The sequence below is a fragment of the Carcharodon carcharias genome, chromosome 2 (genome assembly GCF_017639515.1).
Source record: "Carcharodon carcharias isolate sCarCar2 chromosome 2, sCarCar2.pri, whole genome shotgun sequence".
Classification (NCBI taxonomy): domain Eukaryota; kingdom Metazoa; phylum Chordata; class Chondrichthyes; order Lamniformes; family Lamnidae; genus Carcharodon; species Carcharodon carcharias.
This window is the reverse complement of record NC_054468.1, coordinates 2377360-2403518: the sequence shown is the minus strand read 5'-3', so window position 1 is coordinate 2403518 and position 26159 is coordinate 2377360. Positions and strand designations below refer to the sequence as shown.

General features: G+C 45.3%; 1 protein-coding gene across 1 annotated transcript in view; it reads left to right on the top strand.

The window, feature by feature from the left end:
- The window catches only part of LOC121270411 (leucine-rich repeat and IQ domain-containing protein 4-like), a 76588-nt gene extending 50633 nt beyond the window's left edge, over window positions 1-25955 (top strand). Inside the window, exons 3-6 of the mRNA XM_041175726.1 lie at window positions 12509-12647; window positions 21306-21502; window positions 25013-25167; window positions 25877-25955. Coding sequence (XP_041031660.1) covers window positions 12509-12647; window positions 21306-21502; window positions 25013-25167; window positions 25877-25955 — 570 coding nt within the window. The remainder of the gene's footprint in view (window positions 1-12508; window positions 12648-21305; window positions 21503-25012; window positions 25168-25876) is intronic.
- Window positions 25956-26159: the final 204 nt, after the last annotated feature.

The window sequence follows — 26159 nt, the reverse complement described above, 5'->3', positions numbered from 1 at the left end:
AATCCACAGATTGACTACCCTCTGAGAGAAGAAATTCGTCCTCATCTCTGTCTTAAATGGGTGATCCCTTTGGGGTCTGAGGTTATGCCCTTTGGTCCTGGACTCTCCCACAAGGGGAAACAACCTCTCAGCATCTACCCTGTCAAACCCCCTAAGAACTTTATATGTTTCACTAAGGTCACCTCTCATTCTTCTAAACTCCAATGAGTACAGGCCTAACCTACTCAACTTCTCCTCATAAAATTCCTCCATATCTGGGATCAACCCAGTGAACCTTCTCTGGACTGCCTCCAATGCCAGTATATCTTACCTTAGATAAAGGGACTAAAACTGTTCACAGTATTCTAGGTGTGGTCTAACTAGTGCCTTGTATAGTTTTAGTAAGACTTCCCTATTTTTATACTCCATTCCCTTTGAAATAAAGGCCAACATTCCATTTGCCTTCCCTATTACCTGCTGAACTTGTATGCTAGCTTTTTGTGATTCATGCATGAGGACCCCCAAATCCCTCTGTGCTGCAGCTTTCTGCAGTCTTTCTCCATTTAAATAATATTCAGCTCCTCTATTCTTGCTGCCAAAGTGCATAACCTCACATTTTCCCACATTATATTCCATCTGCCAAGTTTTTGCCCACTTACTTAACCTGCCTATATCCCTCTGTAGACTCTTTGTGTCATCCTCACCACTTGCCTTCCCAATTATTTTTGTGTCATCCGCAAACTTGGTGATAGTACATTCACTTCCCTCATCCAAGTTATTAACATATATTGTAAATAATTGTGGCCCCAGCTCTGATCCCTTCGGCACTCTACTAGTTACAGATTGCCATCCTGAAAATGCCCCCCTTACCCCAACTCACTGTCTTCTATTAGTTAGCCAATCCTTTACCCATGTTAATATACTACCCCCAACACCATGGACTCTTATCTTATTAAGTAGCCCAATGTTTGGTACCTTATTGAACGCCAGTTGGAAATACAAATATATTACATCTACTAGTTCTCCTTTATCTATCCTGCTTGTTGCCTCCTCAGAGAATTCTAATAAATTTGTCAGGCATGCTGACACTGCTTGATTAGATTATGTATTTCTAAATGCTCTGCTATTACATCCTTTATAATAGGCTCTAAAATTTACCCAATGACAGATATTAAGCTATCTGGCCTATAGTTACCTGTTTTTGTCTCCCTCCCTTTTTGAATAAGGGTGTCACTTTGGCGGTTCTCCAATCCCCTGGGACTTTTCCAGAATCTAAGGATTCTTGGAAGATTACTACCAGAGCATCCACTATCTCTGTAGCTACTTCCTTTAATATCCTAGGATGCAACCCATCAGGTCCTGGTGACTTATCAGCCTTTAGCCCTAGTTTCCCTAGTACTTTTTCTCTCGTGACAGTTATTGTATTTATTTCCTCCCCCATTTTTCCTCCTTGATTGCAGACTCATACACTCATAGATGTTTACTGCACAGAAAGGAGGCCATTCGGCCCATTGTGTACACGCTGGTCAACAAAGATCTGACTACACTAATTCCATTTTCCAGCACCTGGCCCATAGCCCTGGAGGCTATGGCAACAAAAGGGAATGTCTAAATACTTCTTAAATGTTATGAGAATTTGTGACTCAACCATCCTTTCAGGCAATGAGTTCCAGACTCCCACCACCCTCTGGGTGAAAATATTCCTCCTCAACTCCCCTCTTAGCCTTCTACCTCTTACCTTAAATCTATGCCCCCTGGTTATTAACCTCTTTACTAATGGAAAACGTGCCTTCCTTTCCACCCTATCTAAGCCCCTCATAATCTTATACACCTCTATCAGGTCCCCTCTCAAACTTCGCTGCTTGAAGGTAAACAACACCAGCCTATCCAGTCTTTCCTCATAGCTCAGACCCTCCAGCCCAGGCAGCATCCTGGTAAATCTCCTCTGCACCCTCTCCAGTGCTATCACATCCTTCCTATAATGTGGTGATCAGAACTGCATACAGTACTCTAGTTGTGGCCTGAGCAGAGTTTTATATAGTTCCATCATAACCTCCCTGCTCTTGTATTCTATGCCTCAACTAATAAAGGCAAGTGTCCCATATGCCTTCTTAACCACCTTATCTACCTGACCCACTACCTTGAGGGATCTGTGGATATGCACACCAAGGTCCCTCTGATCTTCAGTACTTTCTGGGGTCCTACTATTCATAGTGTAATCTCTTGCCTTGTTAGCCCTCCCCAAATGCATTACCTCACACTTTTCCAGGTTGAATTCCATTTCCCACTATTCTGCCCACTGACCAGCTCATTGATATTCTCCTGCAGTTTACACTATCCTCCTCACTATTTACCACCCGACCAATTTTTGTGTCATCCGTGAACTTCTTGATTAATGTTCTAGCGAAAAGTAAATAGGGTGGTCAACAGGAGTTTAAACTAGAAAGTTGGGGGGAGAGGGTAAAACTCCAAGAAGTATGACTAACGGGAAACAAAGTAGCAGGTTAGCGTATGGGGCGGGGGGGGGGGGGTTGGTGGCGGTGGTGGATTCAACTTAATGGAAAATTATGGAAAAACTGAAAAGAAAGGGGAGCCCAGGAGAGGCTATTAAAGTTCCCAGAACACAAAATAGGACAGAGTGTTTGGAAAGGGCTAAGAATCTAACTTCAAGCACATCAGATAAAGGGATGACAATGAGAAAGGGGACAGGAAATACAGGACTGAAGGTGTTGGATCTGAATGCACGCAGTATATGAAATAAGGTAAATGAGCTTGTGGCGCAGATTGAAATTGGCAGGTATGATGTGGTGGGCATCATGGAGACATGGCTGCAAGGGGATCAAGACTGGAAACTAAATATCCAAGAATATACATCCTATCGAAAAGATAGGCAGGTTGGCAGAGGGGGTGGGGTTGCTTTGTTAGTAAGAAATGAAATTAAATCGATAACAAGAAATGATGTAGGGTTAGATGATGTGGAATCTGTGTGGGTAGAGTTGAGGAACCGCAAAGGTGAAAAAACCATAATGGGAGTTAAGTACAGGCCTCCGAACAGTAGTCAGGATGTGAGGCACAAGATGCACCAGGAGATAGAAAAACCGTGTAAGAAAGGCAAGGTTACAGTGATCATGGGAGATTTCAATATGCAGGTAGACTGGGAAAAATCAGCTTGGTAGTGGATCCCAAGAAAAGGAATTTGTGGAATGTCTACGAGGTGGCTTTTTGGAGCAGCTTGTGGTGGAGCCCACTAGGGAACAGGCAATTCTAGATTTAGTGATGTGTAATGAGGCAGATTTGATAAGGGAGCTTAAGGTGAAGGAACCCTTAGGAGGAAGTGACCATAATATGATAGAATTTACCCTGCAATTTGAGAGGAAAAAGCTGGAATCAGATGTAACGGTATTACAGTTGAATAAAGGCAGCCACAGAGACATGAGGGAGGAGCTGGCCAGAATTGACTGGGAGATGAGCCTAGCAGGAAAGACAGTGGAACAACAATGGCAGGAGTTTCTGGGAGTAATTTGGGAGACACAGCAAAAATTCATCCCTAGGATGAAGAAGCAGACTAAAGGGAGGATGAGGCAACCATGGCTGACAAGGGAAGTGAGGGACAGCATAAAAGCTAAAGAGAAAGCATACAATGCGGCGAAGAGCAGTGGGAAACCAGGGGATTGGGAAGCCTACAAAGACCAACAGTGGGCAACTAAAAAAGAAATAAGGAGGGAGAAGATTAAATATGAGGGTAAACTAGCCAGTAATACAAAAGAAGATTGCAAGAGTTTCTTTTAGATATATAAAGGGTAAGAGAGAGGCAAAAGTGGACATTGGGACACTGGAAAATGACGCTGGAGAAGTAATAGTGGGGAACAAAGAAATGGCGGAGGAACTGAATAGGTACTTTGCGTCAGTCTTCATGGTGGAAGACACTAGTGACATTCCCAAAGTTCAAGAAAGTTGGGGGCCGGAGGTGAGTATGGTGGCCATTACCAAGGAGAAGGTACTAGGAAAACTGAAAGGTCTGAAGGTGGATAAATCACCTGGACTAGATGGATTACAGCCCAGAGTTCTGAAGGAGATAGCTGAAGAGATAGTGGAGGCATTAGTGGTGATCTCTCAGGAATCACTGGAGTTGGGGAGGGTCCCAGAGGACTGGAAAATCACTAATGTAACCCCCCTGTTTAAGAAGGGAGTGAGGCAAAAGGCAGGAAATTACAGGTCGATTAGCCTGACCTCGGTCGTTGGTAAGATTTTAGAGTCCATTATTAAGGATGAGATTTCAGAATACTTGGAAGTGCATGATAAAATCGGGCAAAGTCAGCATGGTTTCATCAAGGGGAGGTCATGCCTGACAAATCTGTTAGAATTCTTTGAGGAGGTAACGAGTACGTTAGACAAAGGAGAGCACATGGATGTTATCTACTTGGACTTCCAGAAGGCTTTTGACAAGGTGCCGCACAGGACGCTGCTCAGAAAGATAAGAGCCCATGGTGTTCGAGGCAAGGTACTAGCATGGATAGAAGATTGGCTATCTGGCAGGAGGCAAAGAGTGGGGATAAGGGGGTCCTTCTCAGGATGGCGGCCAGTGACTAGTGGAGTTCTGCAGGGGTCTGTGTTGGGACCACAACTTTTCACTTTATACATTAATGATCTAGATGAAGGAACTGAGGGCATCTTGGCTAAGTTTGCAGATGATACAAAGATAGGTGGAGGGACAGGTATTATTGAGGAGGTGGGGAGGCTGCAAAAGGATTTAGACAGGTTAGGCGAATGGGCAAAGAATTGGCAGATGGAATACAATGTGGGCAAGTGTGAGGTCATGCACTTTGGTAGGAAGAATAGAGGCATAGAATATTTTCTAAATGGGGAGAGAATTCAGAAACCTGGAGTGCAAAGGGACTTGGGAGTCCTAGTCCAGGATTCTCTTAACGTTAACTTGCAGGTTGAGTCGGTAGTTAGGAAGGCAAATGCAATGTTGGAATTTATTTCTAGAGGACTAGAATATAAAACCAAGGATGTGCTGCTGAGGCTTTATAAGGCTCTGGTCAGACCACATTTAGAATATTGTGAGCAATTTTGGGCCCCATATCTCAGGAAGGATGTTCTGGCCCTGGAGATGGTCCAGAGGAGGTTCACGAGAACAATCCCAGGAATGAAAGGCTTAACGTATGAGGAACATTGAGGACTCTGGGTCTATACTCAATGGAGTTTAGAAGGATGAGGGGGGGATCTGATTGAAGCTTACAGAATGCTGAAAGGCCAGGATAGAGTGGATGTGGGGGAAATGGTTCCATTAGTAGGAGAGACTAGGACTCAAGGGCACAGCCTCAGAGTAAAGGAAAGACCTTTTAGAACAGAGATGAGGAGAAATTTCTTCAGCCAGAGAGTGGAGAATCTATGGAATTCATTGCCACAGAAGGCTGTGGAGACCAGGTCATTGAGTATATAGAGATAGAGAGATCGAGATAGATAGGTTCTTGATTGGTACGGGGATCAAAGGTTACGGAGATAAGGCAGGAGAATGGGGTTGAGAAACTTATCAGCCATGATCGAATGGTGGAGCAGGCTCAATGGGCCGAATGGCCTAATTTCTGCTCCTATGTCTTATGGTCTTATCATACCCCCTACACTTAAGCCCAAATCATTTATGTACACCATAAACAGCAAGGGCACCAGCACCAAGCCCTGTGGAACCCCACTGGAAACCGACTTCCAGTTACAGAAACATCCCTCTACCATCACTCCCTTTACTGACTGCTTGTCCTAATGACCCCACCACCCCCCCAACCAACCCCCCCCCTCTTAAACCAGCTTATATTTCACCCCTTTCCTACTTTTACTTAGTTCTGTTGAACGGTCATGAGGACTTGAATCGTCAACTGTGCTCTTCTCCGCCAATGCTGCCAGACCTGCTGAGTGTTTCAAGGTATTTCTGTTTCTGTTTTGGATTTCCAGCATCTGCAGTTTTTTGCTTTTACCTCCTGCTTCCTGCCTCTCAGCCAATTTTGGATCCAATGTGCCACTTTGCCTTGGATCCCATGGGCTCTTACTTTCTTGACCAGTCTGCCACGAGGGACCTTATAAAAAGCCTTGCTAAAGTCCATGTAGACCACATCAAATTCATTACCCTCATCAACACTCCTGGTTACCTCCTCAAAAAATGTGATCAAATTTGTCAAACACGGCCCTCCCTTAACAAATCCATGCTGACTATCCCTGATCAATCTGTGTCTCTCCAAGTGCAAATATATTCTGTCCCTCAGAATTCTTTCTAGGAACTTCCCCACCACCAAGGTTAAACTGACTGTCCTGTATTTTCCTGAAGTATCCCTTTCTCCCTTTTTTAATATTGGGACAACATTCGCAGTCCTCCAGTCCTCTGACACCTCACCCTGTGGCTAGAGAGGATTTGAAAATTACTGCCAGGGCCCTTGATACCTCTTCCCTTTCCTCCTTCAACAACCTGGGACACATCTCATCCAGGCCTGCAGATTTATCTACTTTTAAGGCCGCTAAACCCACTAGTACCTCCTCTCTCTATGTTAATTTCCATCCAATATTTCACAGTCCTCCACCCTGATGTCTATACCTGCATCGTCCTTTTCCATTGTGAAGACTGACACAAAGTATTCATTGAGGACTGTACCCATGTCTTCCAGGTCCACACACAGATTACCTCTATGGTCCCTAATTGGCCTGACTCTTCCCTTAGTTATTCTCTTGCTCTTTATATATATAAAAATCCCCTTTGGGTTTTCCTTTATTCTACCCAATGCTTTCTCATGCACTCTCTTAGCTTTCCTAATTTCCTTTTTAAGTTCCCCCCTTTACTTTTTATAGTGCTCTCGGGACTCTGCTGTATTGAGCCCTCAGTATCTGCCATAAGCTTCTCTTTTTTTCTTAATCCTAACCTTTGTGTCCCTGGATATCCAGGGTTCTCTGGACTTCGTCCCCTCCTTTGTCTTTACGGGAACATATTTGCCCTGTACTTTTGTTATTTCCTCCTTGAATGCCTCCCACTGCTCTGACACAGTTTTATCTGTAAGGAGCTGCTCCCAGTCCACTTGGGCCAAATTGTGTTTCATCTGAGTAAAATTAGCCTTTCCCCAGTTTAGAACTTTTATTCCCAGCCCAACCTTATCTTTTTCCATAACTATCCCAAATCCAACTATTTAGTATTTTTGGAATGCTAGTGTCTTCTACTATGAAGACTGATGCAAAGTATTTATTCAAATCCTCTGCAATTTCCTGGTTCCCCATTATTATTTCCCCAGTCTCATTCTCTAAGGGGCCTATGTTCACTTTGGCCTCTCTCTTCCTTTTTATATATTTAAAGAAGCTCTTACTGTCTGTTTTTATATTATTTGCTAGTTTACCCTTAAAGTTTATTTTCTCCCTCTTCATTATTTTTTGGTCACCTTTTGTTGGTTTTTAAAACTTTCCCAATCCTCTGGCTTACCGCTAATCTTTGCCACATTGTATGTTTTTCCTTTCAATTTGATACTATCCTTAACTTTCTTAGTTAATCATGGTTGGTTTATTTGTTTTTGCTGCACTGTAATCATTGAATATAAGTTATATTTAAATAGTTTGGATATAATACTGTATGAAACATAAGAGGACAAGAAACAGAATTAAGTAGATCATACACTTACGAATTATTTTTTTTTTTGTTTATAGAAATTGGCCATTTCATGAACTGGGCAAATTTGCCATTGTCCATTTCATGAGCTGGGTGATCAAACTGCCACTTTCATGAACTGTGCAGTTTCACAAACTTGGCGTAACTTATATGCAGTGTTTGTCTACCTTTCACTGTGCTGCTATCATCTCTCACCACTGCTCCAACTCCTGAGCACTGGCAAAGTTGCTCTCTGAGGCAGGACCAGGGTGGGGTGGGCAGACAGGGCTGCACTCTACCCACAGAGAGTGTTGGGGTGCTCAGACGTTGGTGTAATGGTAATGTCATTAATTCAGAGGCCCAGCATAATGCCCTGGAGACATGGGTTCAAATCCCAACATGGAGCTGATGGAATTTGCCTTCAAAGAATAAAAATATGGAATTAAAAGCTGGTCTCAGTAATATTGACCAAGAAACCATTGTCGATTATTGTAAAATCCCATCTGGTTCACAAATGTCCTTTAGGGAAGAAAATCTGCTGTTCTTACCTGGTCTGGCCTACATGTGACTCCAGATCCACAGCAAGGTGGTTGACTCTTGACTGCCCTCTGAAATGGCCTAGCAAGCCACTCAGTTCAAAGACAATTAAGGATGGGAAACAAATGCTGGCCTCGACAGTGATGCCGTATCCCATGACAAATAAATAGGCAGGACTACAGACACCTTGGAGAGACTGGTGTGGGGCGCAGGCAGGGCTGCAAGCTACCAGGAGAGACCAGGCTAGGAGAGGGATGGGGTGGGGAACAGGCAGAGTCACAGTGAGGGGGTTGTGGTTTCAGATGACCAAGTGAGGGGGTGGCAGGCAGAGGAATGATGGGGACTGGGGACATTGCTCCATGTGGGAAGCTGGGGACATTTTCAGTGCCCGGGACCAGCACGTGTGCAGGAAGCGTGTCCAGCTGTAGCTCCTGGAAGCTTGGGTTTCAGAGCTGGAACGGCGGCTGGGGACACTGTGGAGCATGCGGGAGTCTGAGAGCACCGTGGGTAGCACGCTTAGAGAGGTGGTCACACCGCAGCTGAAGGGACTTGAGGGAATGGGTGACCACCAGGCAGTCCAAGAGAAACAGGCAGGTTGTTTAGGAGTCCCCTGGGGTCCCACCTGCAAATCAATATTCCATTTTGGAAGCTGATGAGGGTGCAGGTTCCTCCAGGGAGTGCGGACAGAGCCAAGCTTCAGGCACCACAAGCAAACTGTCTGTACAGGAGGGGAGGAAGGGAAGAACAGCAATAGTAATAGGGGATTCTATAGTCAGGGGAACAAATAGGCGCTACTGAGCAGGTACAAGGGAAGCAAATCAGCAGAGGCATTAGTGGAGTACAGACAGTGCAGGGTGAAGCTTAAGAAAGCAATTAGGAGAGCAAAGAGGGGATATGAGAAAGCTCTGGCTGATAAAAGTAGGGAAAATCCCAAGATATTCTATAAGTATATCAATGGGAAGAGGATAACCAGGGAAAGAGTAGGGCCCATAATGGACCAAGGGGGCAATCTATGGGTGGAGCCAGAGGACATTGCTAGAGTGTTGAATGAATACTTCACATCTGTCTTCACCCAAGAGAATGAGGATGAAGGTATTGAACTCGGGGAGAGAGATTGTGAAGTTCTTAAGCAAATTGATATAGAGAGTGATAAGTTATTGGAGGTGTTGGCAGGCTTAAGTGGATAAATCTCCAGGTCCAGATGATTTTTGTCCCAGACTGCTGAGGGAGACAAGGGAGGAGATGGCAGGGGCTCTGTCCCAAATTTTTAATTCCTCTCTGGCCAGGAGGGGAGGTGTCAGAGGACTGGAGAACAGCTAATGTGGTTCCGCTATTTAAGAAGGGTTGTAGAGAGAAGCCAGGGAACTACAGGCCAGTGAGTCTCATGTCAGTGGTGGGAAAACTATTGGAGAAAGTTCTGAAGGAGAGAATCTATCTCCACTTGCAGAGGCAAGGTTTGATCAGGGATAGTCAGCATGGCTTTTTCAGAGGGAGGTCATGCCTAACAAATTTGATTGAATTTTTTGAGGAGGTGACCATGTGTGTAGATGAGGGTAGTGCAGTTGATGTAATTTACATGGATTTCAGCAAAGCCTTTGACAAGGTCCCACATGGGAGACTTATAAAGAAGGCAAATGCACATGGGATACAGGGTAATTTGATAAGGTGGATTCAAAATTGGCTTAGTTGTAGGAGGCAGAGGGTGATGACAGAAGGAAGCCAGTGTCCAGTGGCGTACCACAGGGATCTGTGTTCGATCCCCTATTATTTCTCATTTATATAAATGACATAGATGACTATGTGGGGGGTAGGATTAGTTAGCTTGCGGACGACACAAAGATTGGCCGGGTGATTAACAGCGAGGTTGAGTGTCTTGGGCTATAGAAAGATAGACGGGATGGTCAAATGGGCAGATAAGTGGCAGATGGAATTTAACCCTGAAAAGTGTGAGGTGATACAATTTGGAAGGAGTAATTTGACAAGGAAGTATTCAATGAACGGCATAACACTAGGAAGTTCTGAGGAACAAAGGGACCTTGGCGTGTGTGTCCATAGATCTCTGAAGGCAGAGGGGCATGTTAGTGGGATGGTGAAAAAGGCATATGGGACACTTGCCTTTATCAATCGTGGCATAGATTACAAATGTAGGGAGGTGATGTTGGTAAGTTGTATAGAACCTTGGTGAGGCTACAGCTGGAGTACTGTGTGCAGTTCTGGTCGCCACATTATAGGAAGGATGTGATTGCACTGGAGGGGGTGCAGAGGAGATTCACCAGGATGTTTCCTGGGATGAAACATTTAAGTTATGAAGAGAGGCTGGATAGACTTGGGTTATTTTCGTTGGAGCAGAGAAGACTGAGGGGCCACCTGATTGATGTGTACAAGATTATGAGGGACATGGACAGGGTGGATAGAGAGCAGCTGTTCCCCTTAGTTGAAGGGTCACTCACAAGGGGACATAAGTTCAAGGTGAGGGGCAGGAGGTTTAGGGGGGAATGTGAGGAAAAACTGCTTTACCCAGAGAGTGGTGACAGTCTGGAATGTGCTGCCTGGGAGGGTGGTGGAGGTGGGTTGCCTCACATCCTTTAAAAAATACCTTGGTGAGCACTTGGCACGTCATAACATTCAAGGCTATGGGCCAAATGCTGGTAAATGGGATTAGGTAGGTAGGTCAGGTGTTTCTCACGTGTTGGTGCAGACTCGATGGGCCAAAGGGCTTCTTCTGCCCTGTGATTCTGTGAGTAGCTCAGCATTTACTATCCACTGTGCCATAACACACATTACTTCAGATTTGGAGTACATGTTGGCCAGACCAAGTGAGGATCGCAGATTTCCTTCCCTAAAGGGCATTAGTGGCACCTTTTTTTTTGCTCATGGGATGTGGGTGTCACTGGCTAGGCCAGCATTTATTGCCCATCCCTAATTGCCCTTGTTTAGAGGGCATTTAAGAGTCAACCACAATGTTGTGGGTCTGCAGTCACATGTAAGCCAGACCAGGTAAGCAGATTTCCATCCCTAAAGGACATTAATGAACCAGATGGGTTTTCATGACAATCGGCAATGGTTTCACTGTCATCATCAGACTTTTAATTCCAGATTTCTATTAAATTCAAATTCCACCGTTTGCCGTGGAGGGATTCAAACCCAGGTTCCCAGAGCATTACGCTGGGTCTCTGGAATACCAGTCCGGTGACAATACCACTGTACCACAAGCTTCCCTAAAACCTTACAAGTTTTCTGCTGATTGGAGATGGATTTGTAAAGGATAGGTCTTGCTTAATGAATCTGCTTAAATATTCTGAGGCGGTGACTAAAGTAGTGGACTGGGGAATGTCAATGGATGTTACTTATATGACTTTCAGAAGGCATTTGATAAAGTCTCTCATAAAAGAAAGTTCACTAAAGTTGAAGTTCATGGAATTGAGGGCAAATTATTGACCTGGTTAGAGACTGGCTGATTGGCAGGAGACAGATAGTCCGTATAATGGGCAGGTACTCTAATTGTCAGGATGTGATTGGTGGAGCCCCACAGAGATCTGTGTGGGGCCACAAATATTCACTGTATTTTTTAACAGCTTAAGGCACATAGCGAAGTTTGCCAATAATACATATACAGGTTGCATAGTCAACTGTGACTCAGTATTACTCTCACCTCTAGGCCAGTGGCTGTGGATTTAAGGTCCTCTCCAAAGACTTGAGCCTCAAAAACAAGGCTAGCATTCCAGTGTAGTACTGAGCGGGTGCTGTCCTATCATAGGGTCATTATGGCACAGAAAGAGGCCAATTGGCCCTCAAGCCCATGTCAGCTCTCTGTAAAGCAGTCCAATCACTTCCATTCCCACGCCATATCCCCAGGGGCATTAACTTTCAGAAGAAATGTTAAACTGAGGCCCCAGGTGGAATCTTGTGCCTGTGGCACATTGAGTGGCAGAGGGGGCATTTAATTAGGTGGGAGGGTGGTGGGTTGGGACCCTGCCACTTTCCCGCCTCCACCCCAAATAAGTCAGTGGCAGGAAGTCCCATAGATGAACAGAAAAGTCAAGGGGGTAGAAGTTATGCTTCAGCTATACAAAGCCCTGGTTAGACCATACCTGGCATCACTGTCAGCAGTTCTGGGTAACAGACCTTAGGAAAGATATATTGACCTTGAAGGGAGTGCAGAGTAGTTTTATCTGAATAATACTTGGACTCCAAGGGTTAAATTACGAGAGGAGCTTACACAAACTAGAGTTGTACACCCTTGGTTTAGAGGGTTAAGGGGTGTTTTGGTTGAAGTTCGTTATATGTTAAAGGGAACTTAAAGGGTAGATAGAGAAAAATTACTGCCTATGATTGGGGACCTCACAGTCACTGTAACTGCAATCTGTTTTTCAGAACCTGAAAGAATTGTATCTTGAAAACAATGAGATTCAGTTTTTGCCATCAACAATCGGGTTGCTCCAGAACTTGATTGTGCTCGATTGCCATGAAAACCGTTTGCTGGAGTTACCCGAATCAATCACGGACATCCACGGTACACAGCTCTTTCTGTTAGTCTGTCTCAACCTTATCCAATGTACCCAAAGCACACACATTTAAAAAGGTGCCAGTTTCAATCTCTAGTTTGTGCTGAGTTCAGAACGCTCCAAAACCTCAGGCGGGGAGAATGAAGAGTAACATCCTCAGAGATGTTTGTGAACAGCTCAGCATTGCTGGAGTTATGAAAATGGAGGCATCTCTCATGTCCTTCCCTCCAGACCAGGACCCTTCAAGCCACACAATCTCATGACACAACACTGACTCAGAGGGAGCAACCCAGCAGGGTAGTTAGTGCTTTGGAGCGTAGCATGGTATCTGGGAGAGACAGGAACAAAACCCAGTCTACCCTTCATTTGTCCAGAACTCACACCCCATGCACTTCCCCTCCACCAATATTACTCATTGATGATTTAGAGAACATGGTCCATGCATGTATGCATGTAAGCAGACAAATGTGCGTGAGACCTATCAAAGCTGGAAGTCTTATGTACCTTTACTTTTTACATTTCTCATGCCAAAATCTCTCACTGAGGCAAGAATGGAGAAGGATTGGGAGGGTTAGTGCCCTGCAGCGACTAGGGCCTCCAGGTCCAGCTACAACACTGACATCTACTTAGCAATGTAGAAAATTGCTCAAGTAGGATAAATCTAACCCGGCCAATTACAGTCCCATCAGTCTACTCTTGATCATCAGTAGAGTGATGGAAGGGGTCATCAACAGTGCTAGCAAGCGGCACTTGCTTAGCAATTACCTCCTCACTGATGCCCAGTTTGGGTTCCCACCAGGACATTCAGCTCCTAAGCTCATTACAGCCTCAGTTCTAACCTGGACAAAAGAACTGAACCCCTGAGGTGAAGGGAGAGTGACTGCCCTTGACATCAAGGCTGCATTTGACCAAGTGTGGCATCAAGAACCTTAGCAAAGCTGGAGTTAATGGGAATCAGGGGGAAAACTCTCTGCTGGTTGGAGTCATACCTAGCACAAAGGAAGTTGGTTGTGGTTATTGGAGGTCAGTCATCTCAGCTCCTGCAGGAGCTCCTCAGGGTAGTGTCCTTGGCTCAACCATCTTCAGCTGCTTCATCAATGACCTTCCTTCCATCATAATGTCAAGGTGGGGATATTTGCTGATGATTGCACAATGTTCAGCACCATTTGTGACTCCTCAGATACTGAAGCAGTCCATGTCCAAATGCAGCAAGACCTGGACAATATCCAGTCTTGGGCTGACAAGTGGCAAGTAACATTCGCACCACACAAGTGCCAGGCAATGACCATCTCCAACAAGAGAGAATCCAACCATCACCCCTTGACATTCAATGGCTTTACCATCTCTAAATCTCCCACTATCAACATCCTGGGGGTTACCATTGACCAGAAACTGAACTGGACTAGCCATATAAACACTGCGGCTGCAAGAGCAGGTCAGAGGCTAAGAATCCTGCAGCGAGTAACTCACCCCCTGACTCCCTTTGGCTCCCTGTCCACCATCTAAAAGGCACAAGTCAGGAGTGTGATGGAATACTCTCCACCTGCCTGGATGAGTGCAGCTCCAACAACATCCAAGAAGCTGGACACCATCCAGGACAAAGCAGCCGCTTGATTGGCACCACATCCACAAACATTCACTCCATCCACCACCGACGCACAAGATGCACTGCAGGAATTCAACAAGGCTCCTTAGACAGCACCTTCCAAACCCACGACCACCACAATCTAGAAGGACATGGGCAGTAGACATGGGAAAAGCACCATCTGGAAGTTCCCCTCCAAGTCATCCACCATCCTGACTTGGAAACATATCACCGTTCCTTCACTGTCACTGGGTCAAAAGCCTGGAACTCCCTCCCTAACAGCACTGTGGGTGTACCTACACTACATGGTCTGTAACTGCTCACCACCACCTTCTCGAGGGCAGATAGGGATGGGCAATAAATGCTGGCCTAGCCAATGATTACCACATACCATCAATGAATTAAAAAAAAGCTCTGGAGCAGAATGTCCAAACATGGTGTGCACTATTGGGTATGCAATATTATTATTGGGAGATGGTGACACAGTGGTGTGCCACTGGTTCGATAATCCAGAGATCCAGATTAATTGCTCTGGGAACATAGGTTCAAATCCCACCATGGCAGCTGGTCGAATTTGAATTCAATTAATAAAATCTGAAAGCTAGTCTCCGTCATGATGACAACTGCCATCAATTGGTGTCCAGTTCAGTTTCTGGTGAATGGCCTTTAGGGAAGGAAATGTGCCATCCTTACCTAGTCTGCCTTACATGTAACTGCAGACCCACAGCAATATGGTTGACTGTCCTCTGAAATGGCCTGAACAGTCACTCAGTTCAAAGGCAATTATGGATGGGGAAGAAATGTTGTCCTTGCCAGTGACACCCACACCCCATGAAAGAATAATGAAAAGAAAATTAAATTATATACACATGGTGACTGGAATGCACCCATAGCAACCAAGAGGGCAAAAGATCGTCACTGCCATGAGCTCAGTAGTGGACCATCAAAAACCATGGGTCCAATGTAGGAAGTGGTTCTATGATCTGCTGTAATCTGGAAAGGAGAGTTGTTCAGTACAGGTGCACAGAGGCTCAAATGATAGTTCACATCCGAAAGCTGTACCAATGGTGGGAGGCCTGGCACATACCTCTCCAAAGCATGCAGGCTTGTCTGTCCAAGTCGCTCCTGTGGTGCACACTATAGAAGTGTTAATGTCTATTGTGATGCAATGACACATCCAAGAGATTTCTCCCTGGCAGCATTATATATTTGACAAACATCACTCTTTATGTTGTATCTGCAGGACAAGAGGGCCCATAACACCAGGGTGATGGCCTGGACCGCAGAAGCTATAAGAATTTGAGCAATTAGGAATGAAGAGGAGACAGCAATGGAGGTGGCGAGGTACCCTCCCAGCTCATTGTCGGGGTTGGAGAAGCATCTGTAGCAGGTGCTAAAGACACTGGTGGAACATGGCAGTAATGGTAGAGTTGATGCTGTCAGCTCAAGGAGCGCAGGGCGATGTTGGTATGAGAGGCAGTGTGGACGTTGGGTTGAGTGAAAAGGGCAGTGCAATTATGGCTAAAGACAATGGCCTGTATCAGGCTGTGCTCTCACAATGTGAAGGGCTTTGTCACATTAACTCCCTTTGTGTCTCACACAGGTTCTAGCACCACTTGCTCACACCCCTGTCCCCAGGTCAGATCATCCCTTGGACATCAAGGGAGGAAGAGATGTCCAAGGAGGTGGCATCACATCTCACTATCTCTCACTCCGTCTACTCAGATGCAGCACATTGGTGGGATGTAGCGCACATGTAGAGTTGGTAGCACAAGATGAAAATCATCGCACCAGAGTGCAGGAGGAGATGTCAGAGTCAGAGACCTCTGTGCACAGACTCCCTCGGAGGAGGGAGGAAAGTCGTGGTGATGCTCCAGTGGGCAAGAACGTGGACCCTCAAGATTCACCTTTTGGGAACAGTGTTTGGAGCATCAGCAGCAGGTGTGTTGACACATGGTGGAGTTCCCTGAGGCAATGCGAGCTCACGCACTTCAAATGGAGGAGTCTATCGACGTCATGAGCTCCACATTATCCTGGGACCATGAGAGGTTCGCCAATCTCACGGAGAGACACTTGCAGCAACGCTCGGAGTGGATGCAGGAGCAGTGTCTCACCAGGGAAAGGTGGAAGCTTCCCTCAGTAACCTGCATCAGTCCACTCAGAGTATGAACACTGACATCCTCAGAATACATGAGGGGCTGAGTACCCGTAACTGTTGGTACAGCGGTTACTGGAATGCACGAGCAGCCAGCCCCATCAACCCCACCTGAAGGCCGACCCAGGGCTGTGGAAGTCATTGAGGAGGGTGAAGGTGCTGGAAGTTCCTCAGCATCCTCATCTTCTTCCACCTCCCTAGCCCCTCTGCCAGAGCCCTCAACTTCTCCATAGATGCCAGTGACTGGTGTGACTGCAGAAATGCAGAGGCTGCAGTCTGAAGTAGGTCGCCAATAGATCCCTGCACGATGAGGCCAGCCACCAAATTCCTCAGTGCTACATCACATGAGAGGTGAACAATCTGTCTCTACCTCCTCCAAGGCAGCACAAGGAGCACTTCATAGGAGCATTCGCCAGTGCAGGGCATCGTCTCTCCTCGATCACTAATGTGTTCATCGTGGTGACACTATCAAAACTACGCACATTTTTCCTATACATCACTACACTGAAAAATGTTTCAGTCTGCTTTTGTACGCTGAATCCCTCAATGAGAAGGTTTACAAAATGAAAGCACTCCTTACGCGGTGGCACTGAAGACTACATGCTGAAGGGGTATATGCCAGGTCTCCCATGTTGCATTGATACAATCAGGAGTAAGGGTATGCCCATGTCTGTCTGGCAATAGAAGGTTGTTTGTTTCTCCAGGCCTTCAGATAAGGTAGTGGTACACCAAGGGCTGTGGATTGAGATGCTCTAAGCAGCATTTCTTGTTCATCAATGATTAACTTTAAGGGAGGATCAGTGATCAGACTCAAAGATCAGTTGGAGTTTATCAGGTACAGTTCAAGCATGAGTGCTGTGTCAAAGGCAGTCATCCACACGGGAGTCTTACATGATCACTTAAGTGGAAACTTGGCATGTCAAGATACCATGTATGTTCCGGAAAAGTCTGCTTATGCGGTCTTCCTACTGCACTTGTTTTTATTCATGGGATGTGGGCTTCGCTGGCTGGGCCAGCATTTATTGCCCATCCCTAGTTGCCCTTGAGAAGGTGGTGGTGAGCTGCCTTCTTGAACCGCTGCAGTGCATGTGGTGTAGGTACATCTACAGGGCTGTTAGGGAGAGAGTTCCAGGATTTTGACCCAGTGACAGTGAAGGAACGGTGATATATTTCCAAGTCTGGATGGTGAGTGAATTGATGGGGAGCCTCCAGGTGGTGGTGTTCCCATTGGCAGCCTTTGTCTTCCAGGCAGTAGAGGCTGTGGTTTTGAAGGGAGCTGAGATTCCTGGCAGCATTGCATGTTGCAGATGGCACACACTCCTGATATTGGATGCAGGTGGTGGATGCACAACGTGGAAGGTAATTAAAGGAGCTGCATTCACACAGTTGTAGCCGTACACTGCAGAACTGTATTAGCTGCAGTGCTATTGGCATATACAATCATATCTATAGGTCTTGGATGTAAAGTACTGCTCCCAACTATCACTCCATGGTTTGAACAGTCATAGGATGGCATCTTGGCCAACTCGTTGGCAGCTACTAACAGATGGGTGCAGGGTCCAGGTTATGAAAGGCTTCTCAAGGTGTTGAGGCTAAGGGTTATAATTGTCATGGTTTCAGCCATGTTTAAGGTCCTGACTTTCAGCATATGCTACTGGTTTTCTCTCCTGTTGGGGATGGGCATTTCTTGGAGGATATATGGCTGTCATATGAAAGGTTTATTATATGGGAGCTGCTCACCGGGACTGGCTGCTTTTATTTATAAGCTTTCAAGAGCCTAGGTGAATCTAGGTCATCTGGAGATGACCCTCTCCTACAAAGAATCAGACATGGCTTCATGAGCTTGCTCCTCAGCTGATCTGCCATTGCCATCCTCCCCCTCCCCTGTGCCAGATCCATGAGTCTGAAGAGGGGTCTCATTCTCCTCCTCAAATGATGTAACTCTGACCTGGCTTCTGCCCCCTCTGGTTGTAGGCCCCTCCGCAGTGCCATATTGTGTAGCATGCAGCACACCACTGCTATCCCTTGCAAGGGAAGACTGGTGTTCCTCCTGAGCAGTCAAGACACCTGAAGCACATTTTGAGAATGCCAATAACCTGCTCTATCACACTGTGGACCACCACGTGACTGTAGTTATAGTTCTATGTGGGCTCCGTTACCAGCCGCCTCAAGGGGGTCATAAGTTACCCCCTTAAGGGGTATCCCTTGTTCCCCAGAAATCAATCACGGACCTGTGTTAGTGTTTGCCAAGTCTGAGGCAGCTGGGAATTCCTCGGTCACCTCGAAGGTGCTGTGCACAGATGTGAATGAACCTTGCTGTGGCCACACAACACCTGCACATTCAGCCAGTGAAAGGATTCGTGTGCACGAAGGTATCACGTTGATGAGTTGGTCCCCTTATGATAACATGAGTCCATTCGAGAGCTCCCTGCGCCTGAGAGGAACTTGCTAAATCTGCAAATCCCATGGCTGTGTCTGAAACACCACATCCATCGGGTGGTTAAAGTGCTTCCCACATGAGCATACAGGGCATCAGTGGCTGCCTTGATGCCGTGTGCGGCTGACTGTGAGAATCCACAGGGGTCTCCGGCTGAGCCCTAGAAGAGCTGTCTACATAAGAATTCAAGCCCAAATGCTCTTGAAGCACTTGCAGGACATGCGGATCAGCAGACTGTGGGGACAGGACATGAGCATCGGCAGACTGTGGTATGAGATCTTGCTATGGCATTGACCAATTTCCGGGTTAGCCTGAGCCACTATCTGCAGTGGTTCTTAATCATATTGAGATGTGACCTCTGCAGTCGGCATGCCCTTATCTCAGGGCAAAACCCGGCATTCCCTCCTCATTCCTCTTCCTCCTATTGCCTGGTGCACACTGTGTTGCCTCCAACACCTGACATTGTCTCCTCTCTCTAGCCTCATGTTGCTCACATTCACTGGCCTCTACAGTGCAATATTGTGAAGATGCCACTCCAATTTTGCACTCTCTTCATCACAACGCACACTGTTCCCTTTTCTAGCACATTCTCCTCCTTGCCACCTGGGTGCCTGAGTCATGAGGGGCAAAAACATCTGCTCTCCCAAAGCCAAAGGCCTCACCCTCCAACTCCCTTGGGTGCCATCCACACATCTGTGATTTAGTGGGTGGAAGTTCTGTGGCACTTTGTTAAACTTTTTGAAGCTCTGCAAAGAACTCTGGTAAGTTTAGACCTTCTCCCGAAAAGTATCAAGTCCACAGGTCGTGTTTCCAAAACCTGGGTGACAAAAATCGCAGACAACTGAATGCAGCTGAACTTTAATACGTGTAACTGCCTCCTTGAACTGCCCATGCCCAAAATACCACCCCTCCCTGACCCCCCCCACCCCGCCGAAAATGTGCTCCTGGATTCAGGAGCAGAAGTTCTGGATTCAGGGCTCCAGCAGCATTTTGGCCAAACCCTTCTATCAAGATGAAAATTCGGACCTTGGTGTTACATGTTTGAAAGTTGCAAGCTGAGGTCAAGGTTTTTGTTTTTAACTCCACAGAATCTGATTTTATGCAGTTTAATTTTAATAAACACAAAAACAATTACTGGAATTTTATGGCTCCCAGGGACAGGTTGACGGGCAGGTTGGGGGGGGTGGTGGGACTGTAAAATTGGGTATCATGGCAGCAACAGAGCGCCCACCACCTACCCACCCCCACTGCAATTTTACCAGCGGCGAGGAGGGACCTAGCAGCCCATGGGGCAACTGAGGCTCATCAGTGGCCAATAAATGGTCTCTTGCTGCTATCGTTGGAATCTTACCTGTGGTGGGGAAGGCTGGCACCAAATGTCCATCCCGCCTGGTGAAACTTGGCCTCCTTTTTGAATCTTCGCATTTCCCTGTGTTTTCCAATAGAGACTGTTGCAGTCCCAGCAGTGGCCACTGTTCCTGGTGGTGCTAATAGTGCAAGAGAGCTGCCAGCTGTCTAATTGGCCAGTAGCTCTTGGAAGCAGGATTTCCTTCCCAATAGGGGCAGAAATCCTGTCTCAAACCAGTAAAAGGCCTAATGGCTGTAAAACAGTGACTGGGAGAGCTGCCAAGCAGAGGCCAGACTGCCTCCCCAACCCCAGCATAAAATTCAGCCCCAGTGAACTGGAGACTAAAATGGAGAATATAGCCAGCCTGAAAGAATCAATAACTTGAGTTTTACTTGATTGTCTGTGGAACAAGAAGTTCTGTACAAAAGAGTCCTCAGGAGCTACCGGCACGGTTTTGATGAAAGATCATCAACTTGAAATGTTAACTCTGTTTCTCACATCACAGCTGCCTGCTGAGTATTTCTAGTATTTTGGTTTTATTTCATAAAATGATTGATTGTGTTATGCCTGAGGAAAGAACAGGTCATGGACAGAAGATATTCTTCCTGTTTTCTACAGAAAAGATTCAGTTGCCATTTTCAATATACTAATGCAAACTATTGGTGCAGTCTGCCTATCAGCATTCAAATATTTCTCAACTGGAAAGTAATATTAAAAAAAATTAGAAAGATTGTTACAGCAGACCATTAGGTAACAATACTATCAATGACTTGCTTCCACGAACTTCACAAGTGTTTCTCTGAAAAACACCAAACTAGCTCTTGACCAATTTACACTCTCAGGTCTGGGCTGCTCGATTACCCGTCACTTAACCACATGCCCCATTATTTTTGTTCTCAGATTTAACTTCCAGATTTTTAACCAATGCCCCCGTAGATATGGACTGTTCATCACAAACAGAAATATTTGTCTGATATAGAAATATCATCTCCAATAACTGGAGAGGGCTGAGTCCTGGAAACATGGATCATGGACAATAGAACTTAACAGCGGTAAATGGAAGCACTTGAAAATAAACTTGAACTAGCTTCAGCCTGTTAGAAAGAAATGGATTTTCATGAAACTTGGTGTGATCCTACAGGCTTGCAGAAGCTTCTAGCAAGCTGTAATCGAATAACTCATCTCCCAGCAAACTTTGACCAACTGAAGAAACTGGAAATCCTGTCCCTAGAGAGGAACCCATTGGAAAAGCCTTTAGACGAACTTTGCCAGCAGGGAGTATCTGCTGTACTCCAATACTTACAGACAAAGAAGGCACAGCACTTCAAGGCAACTAAGGTATTAATATTTCCACTGTTAAGATTTAAAAGATATGTAAAAAAAAACTTATCGCAATTACTTTAGCAGGATTTCAATTGTCCTCTAGCCCCAGTTAAATCAGCCAGGGTTCCTGCTTCTGATCACTGTCCAGTCTGTGTTAGGCAAGAACATAGAAACATAGAAAATAGAAACAGGGGTAGGTCATTCGGCCCTTTGAACCTGCTCCGCCATTCAATATGATCAAGGCCGATCCTTTATCTCAATGCTGTACTCCCGCTCCCTCCCCATACCCCTTGATGTCTTTAGAGTCTAGAAGTCCATTCAGTGTCTTGGCCTCCACAGCCTCTGTGGTAGAGAATTCCACAGGTTCACCACCCTCTGAGTGAAAAAGTTTCTCCTCATCTCAGTCCTAAATGGTCTACCCCATATCCTGAGACTGTGACCCCTTGTTCTAGACCCCCCCAGTCAGAGGAAACATCATCCCTGCATCCAATCTGTCCAGCCCTGTCAGAATTTTTCAATGAGATCCCCTCTCATTCTTCTAAACTCCAGTGAATACAGGCCTAGTCAACCCAATCTCTCCTCATACGACAATCCTGCCATCCCAGGAATCAGTCTGGTGAATCTTCACTGCACTCTCTCTATGGCAATGAGACCAAAACTGCACACAGTACTCCAGACGTGGTCTCACCAAAGCCCTGTACAGCTGCAGTAAGACATCCTTGCTCCTGTACTCAAGTCCTCTCGCAATGAAGGCCAACATTCCATTTGCATTCTTAACTGCTTGCTGCACCTGTATGCTTGCTTTCAGTGATTGGTGTACAAGGACACCCAGATCCCTTTGTACATCAACATTGCCCAATCTATCATCATTTAAATAATACTCTGCCTTTCTGTTTGTCCTATCAAAGTGGCTAACTTCACATGTATTCAAGTTATACTGCATGTGCTATGTATTCGCCCACTCACTCAACCTGTCTAAATCGCCTTGAAGCCTCTTATCAGCCTCCTCCCCACTCACATTCCCACCATGTTTTGTGTCCACAGCAAACTTGGAAATATTACATTTGGTTCCCTCATCCAAATCATTGATATATATTGTGAATAGCTGGGGCCCAAGCACTGATCCCTGCGGTACCCCACTAGTCACTGCCTGCCACTCCGAAAAATATCCACTTATTTCTAATTGCTAAATTTCTAATCCAGAATCACTATGCCTGACAAGGTGAATAGCCCAGTGACTCTCATACACTGATAATGAGCAATCAGGTAGTATACAGAGCAGTGGGTAGAGGAGAAACACCTAGTGGACAGTAGAAATTTAATTGAGACAAAGAAAGAGGAAAAAGAGAAGAATATGGGGAGAGAGGAAATAGAGGGCGGTGAAGAGAGACCAGAAGTGGGAGGAAGGTTGAATCCATCAGCAGTTAAACATAATGCGCAAAGTACAATAACTAATACTATTACTGGTGACACTCATATTTCCCTCAATCAGAAATAACTAATTAACTAAACATTAGTCAAAATGTAACTGGTAACAGTAGGTATAACAACTTGATATTCTACCTGTATCTAGTATAAAGCTATAACCCACTGATATTCACCTTAAAACTGTAGCCTAAATGACCGCACAGGGCTCCTCAGTCAGTGCCACTTTTAACAAGCCCATATTCTCCGCCAGTTTCCTTGGACTCTGGTTTTATGTAAAGGTGTCAGCTTTGAATTGGAGCGTCAGTTAGTGCTGATCTGTGCTTGCACTTTACATGTTGAAACCAGGTGTCAGAATTCAATCTGAACCAACAGAGGGCAGCACTCGCAGTGTCTGGAGCACTGCTCACAGGGCACATCATCCTAAACTCAGCTCAGCAACAACATTTCTTAACTACTCCTATTCTCAGCTCAATAAAGGAGAGTTTCCACAATTGGAGATTACAAAAAGGAAGTCATTCATCTCTCAGTGCCAGTGCTCTCTGCTATAGCCTCAAACTCCCTTTTATAGGTCCCCTTTTCAAGTATTCAGCCCATTCCTTTTGAAATGATATTTAAGTCTCTGCCTCATTAGACTTTTGCAGTGAAGCATGAACACACTAATTGCCCTTAAGATCACAAGGCGTAGGAGCAAAAGTAGGCCATTTGGCCCATCGAGTCTGTTCCACCATTCAGTGAGATCATGGCTGATCTGATAATCCTCAACTCCTTTCCTGCCTTTCCCCATAACCCTTGATCCTCTTATTGATTAAAAATCTGTTTATCGCAGCCTTGAATATAATTAACGACCCAGCCTCTACAACCTTCTGCGGTAAAGGATTCCACAGATTTACTACCCTTTGAGAGAAGAAATTCCTCCTCATCTCTGTTTTAAATGCGTGCCCCCACATTCTGAGATTGTGCCCTCTGGTCCTAGGCGCTCCCTTAAGGGGAAACAACCTCAGCATCTACCCTGTCAAACCCCCCAAGAACCTTATATGTTTCAATAAGGTCGCCTCTCATTCTTCGAAACTCCAGGCCCAACCTACTCAAACTCTCCTCATAAAAAAATCCCTCCATATCTGGGGTCAACCTAGTGAACCTTCTCTGGACTGCCTCCAATGCCAGTATATCTTGCCTTAGATAAGGGGACCAAAACTGTTCACAGTATTCTAGGTGTGGTCTAACCATTATCTTGTATAGTTTTACCAAGACTTCATTTTTCTACTCCATTCCCATTGAAATAAAGGCCAACATTCCATTTGCCTTCCCTATTACCTGCTGAACTTGTACGTAGCTTTCTGGGATTCATGCACAAGGACTCCCAAATCCCTCTGTGCTGTAGCTTTCTCCATTTAAATAATATTCATCTCTTGTATTCTTCCTGCCAAGGTGCATAACCTCACATTTTTCCACATTATATTCCATCTGCCATGTTTTTGCCCACTCACTTAACCTGTCTATATCCTTCTGTAGACTCCTTGTGTCATCCTCACCACTTGCCTTCCCAACTATTTTTGTCATCCACAAACTTGGCGATAGTGCATTCACTCCCCCCCCCCCCCAAGTTATTAATATATATTGTAAATAATTGTGGCCCCAGCACTGATCCCTGTGGCACTCCAGGTTGCCATCCTGAAAATGCCATCCTTATCCCAATTCTCTGCCCTTCCCCTTGGTTCTTCCAATACAAGTCCTTGGTTTCCCTTCCCAAGTTCCCCACTGGCCCACCAGTGAAAACAACATTTCACTATTTACCCACAATAAAATTCCCAGGTTCCACCTTCACTTTTACCACTGCTCTTCTCTCAGGATTGCTCCCTCTTACCATGTTGTTGCTTTCCCTGCATGTGTTTCTGGGCCCCAGTCACCCTCCGACCCAGTCCACTGCTTTCTGGTCTCTATTTACCCACTTCTAACCCATCACCAATCTCTCAACACTCCATCTCCCTCTCTCTACTCATCTCCCTCCCTCTGTTTCTCCACCGGGGTTTTTGGTCAGCCATAAGCAGGAAGTTCTTACTTCATTCGTAACTCAATGTTCATTTTTCCATCTGACAGATCCAGGCTTGGTGGCGGGGATTAATGGTCCGAAAAGAACTAGGACCATTCAAAAACCTGTTCCCAAAGAAAGACAAAAAGGGGAAGAAAGACAAAAAGGGGAAGAAAGACAAAAGAAAGAGTGAAAAAGGGAAGCAGCAGAAAAGGAAGAAAAAGTAATAAAATAATTGAAGTTGTCACATCAGCTGGAACAAGTGGAATGTGCACAAAAGCTGGAGGATCTGACTATAATCAGACCTCAGAGGAAACAAATGACAGAGTGGAGAAAAGGAGACTTGTTTCTACAAGAGCCTAATCATAATATTGGATGTTCACCTAGAGGCTGTCCTCAATAGAATTATCTGAATTTTGAAAATTATTAAAGTTCTGGACACCATAGAAATAACGTAAAACAGCCAACAGCAAATGACAGGCCGTTTTACAACCACCTGATTAAACGAGTTACTGATTCGTTATCATCCCGTTTCATGCTTTCACTGAAGACCAATTTCATCCTCACTCTCAGAAGTTCAAAGGTTATTCTCCTAATTCTCTGGTTGTTGGGTAGTTAAAGGTTGATGTTTACAAAATTATGATCAGAGATAGAATGACTCAAGGAACACGCCTAATATTAGATAGAAATTTCGTCATCTTTGCTCATTGTTCTGCACTTCATAAAACAGCTGCCCCACAAGCACTTTAAATTTAACTAATCATAAACTAACAACAGCATGCATTTACACAGCACAAGTGACAAAAATGTACTGTGAATGTTTAACTTGTATTGTCACAAATAGAACCGAAAGAGTTAAATCCAGAGGTCACACAGGAGGTTTCTCAAAGGAAAACATTAGTGAATTACACGGATATTATTCTCATCTCTAGCTCAAGCAAATACAATAGGATAACTCAGGTGTTGGTTGCTAGTCCCAAGATAGCAATTGCATTCAACCAACCTTCTTAAATTCTTCGAAGTAACAAAGAATAGACAAAGGTAATGTAATGCAAGTGGTATATAAGGACTTCCAAAAGCCTTTGCAAATGGACTGCATAATATATTCATTGTATTTTCCAGTACAAAACAGCGCATAGTGAAAGGTAGCTGCTCGGACTGGCAGAACATGAACGTATTCCAAAAAGCTTGGTATTGGCTCCAGTGTAGTTCACC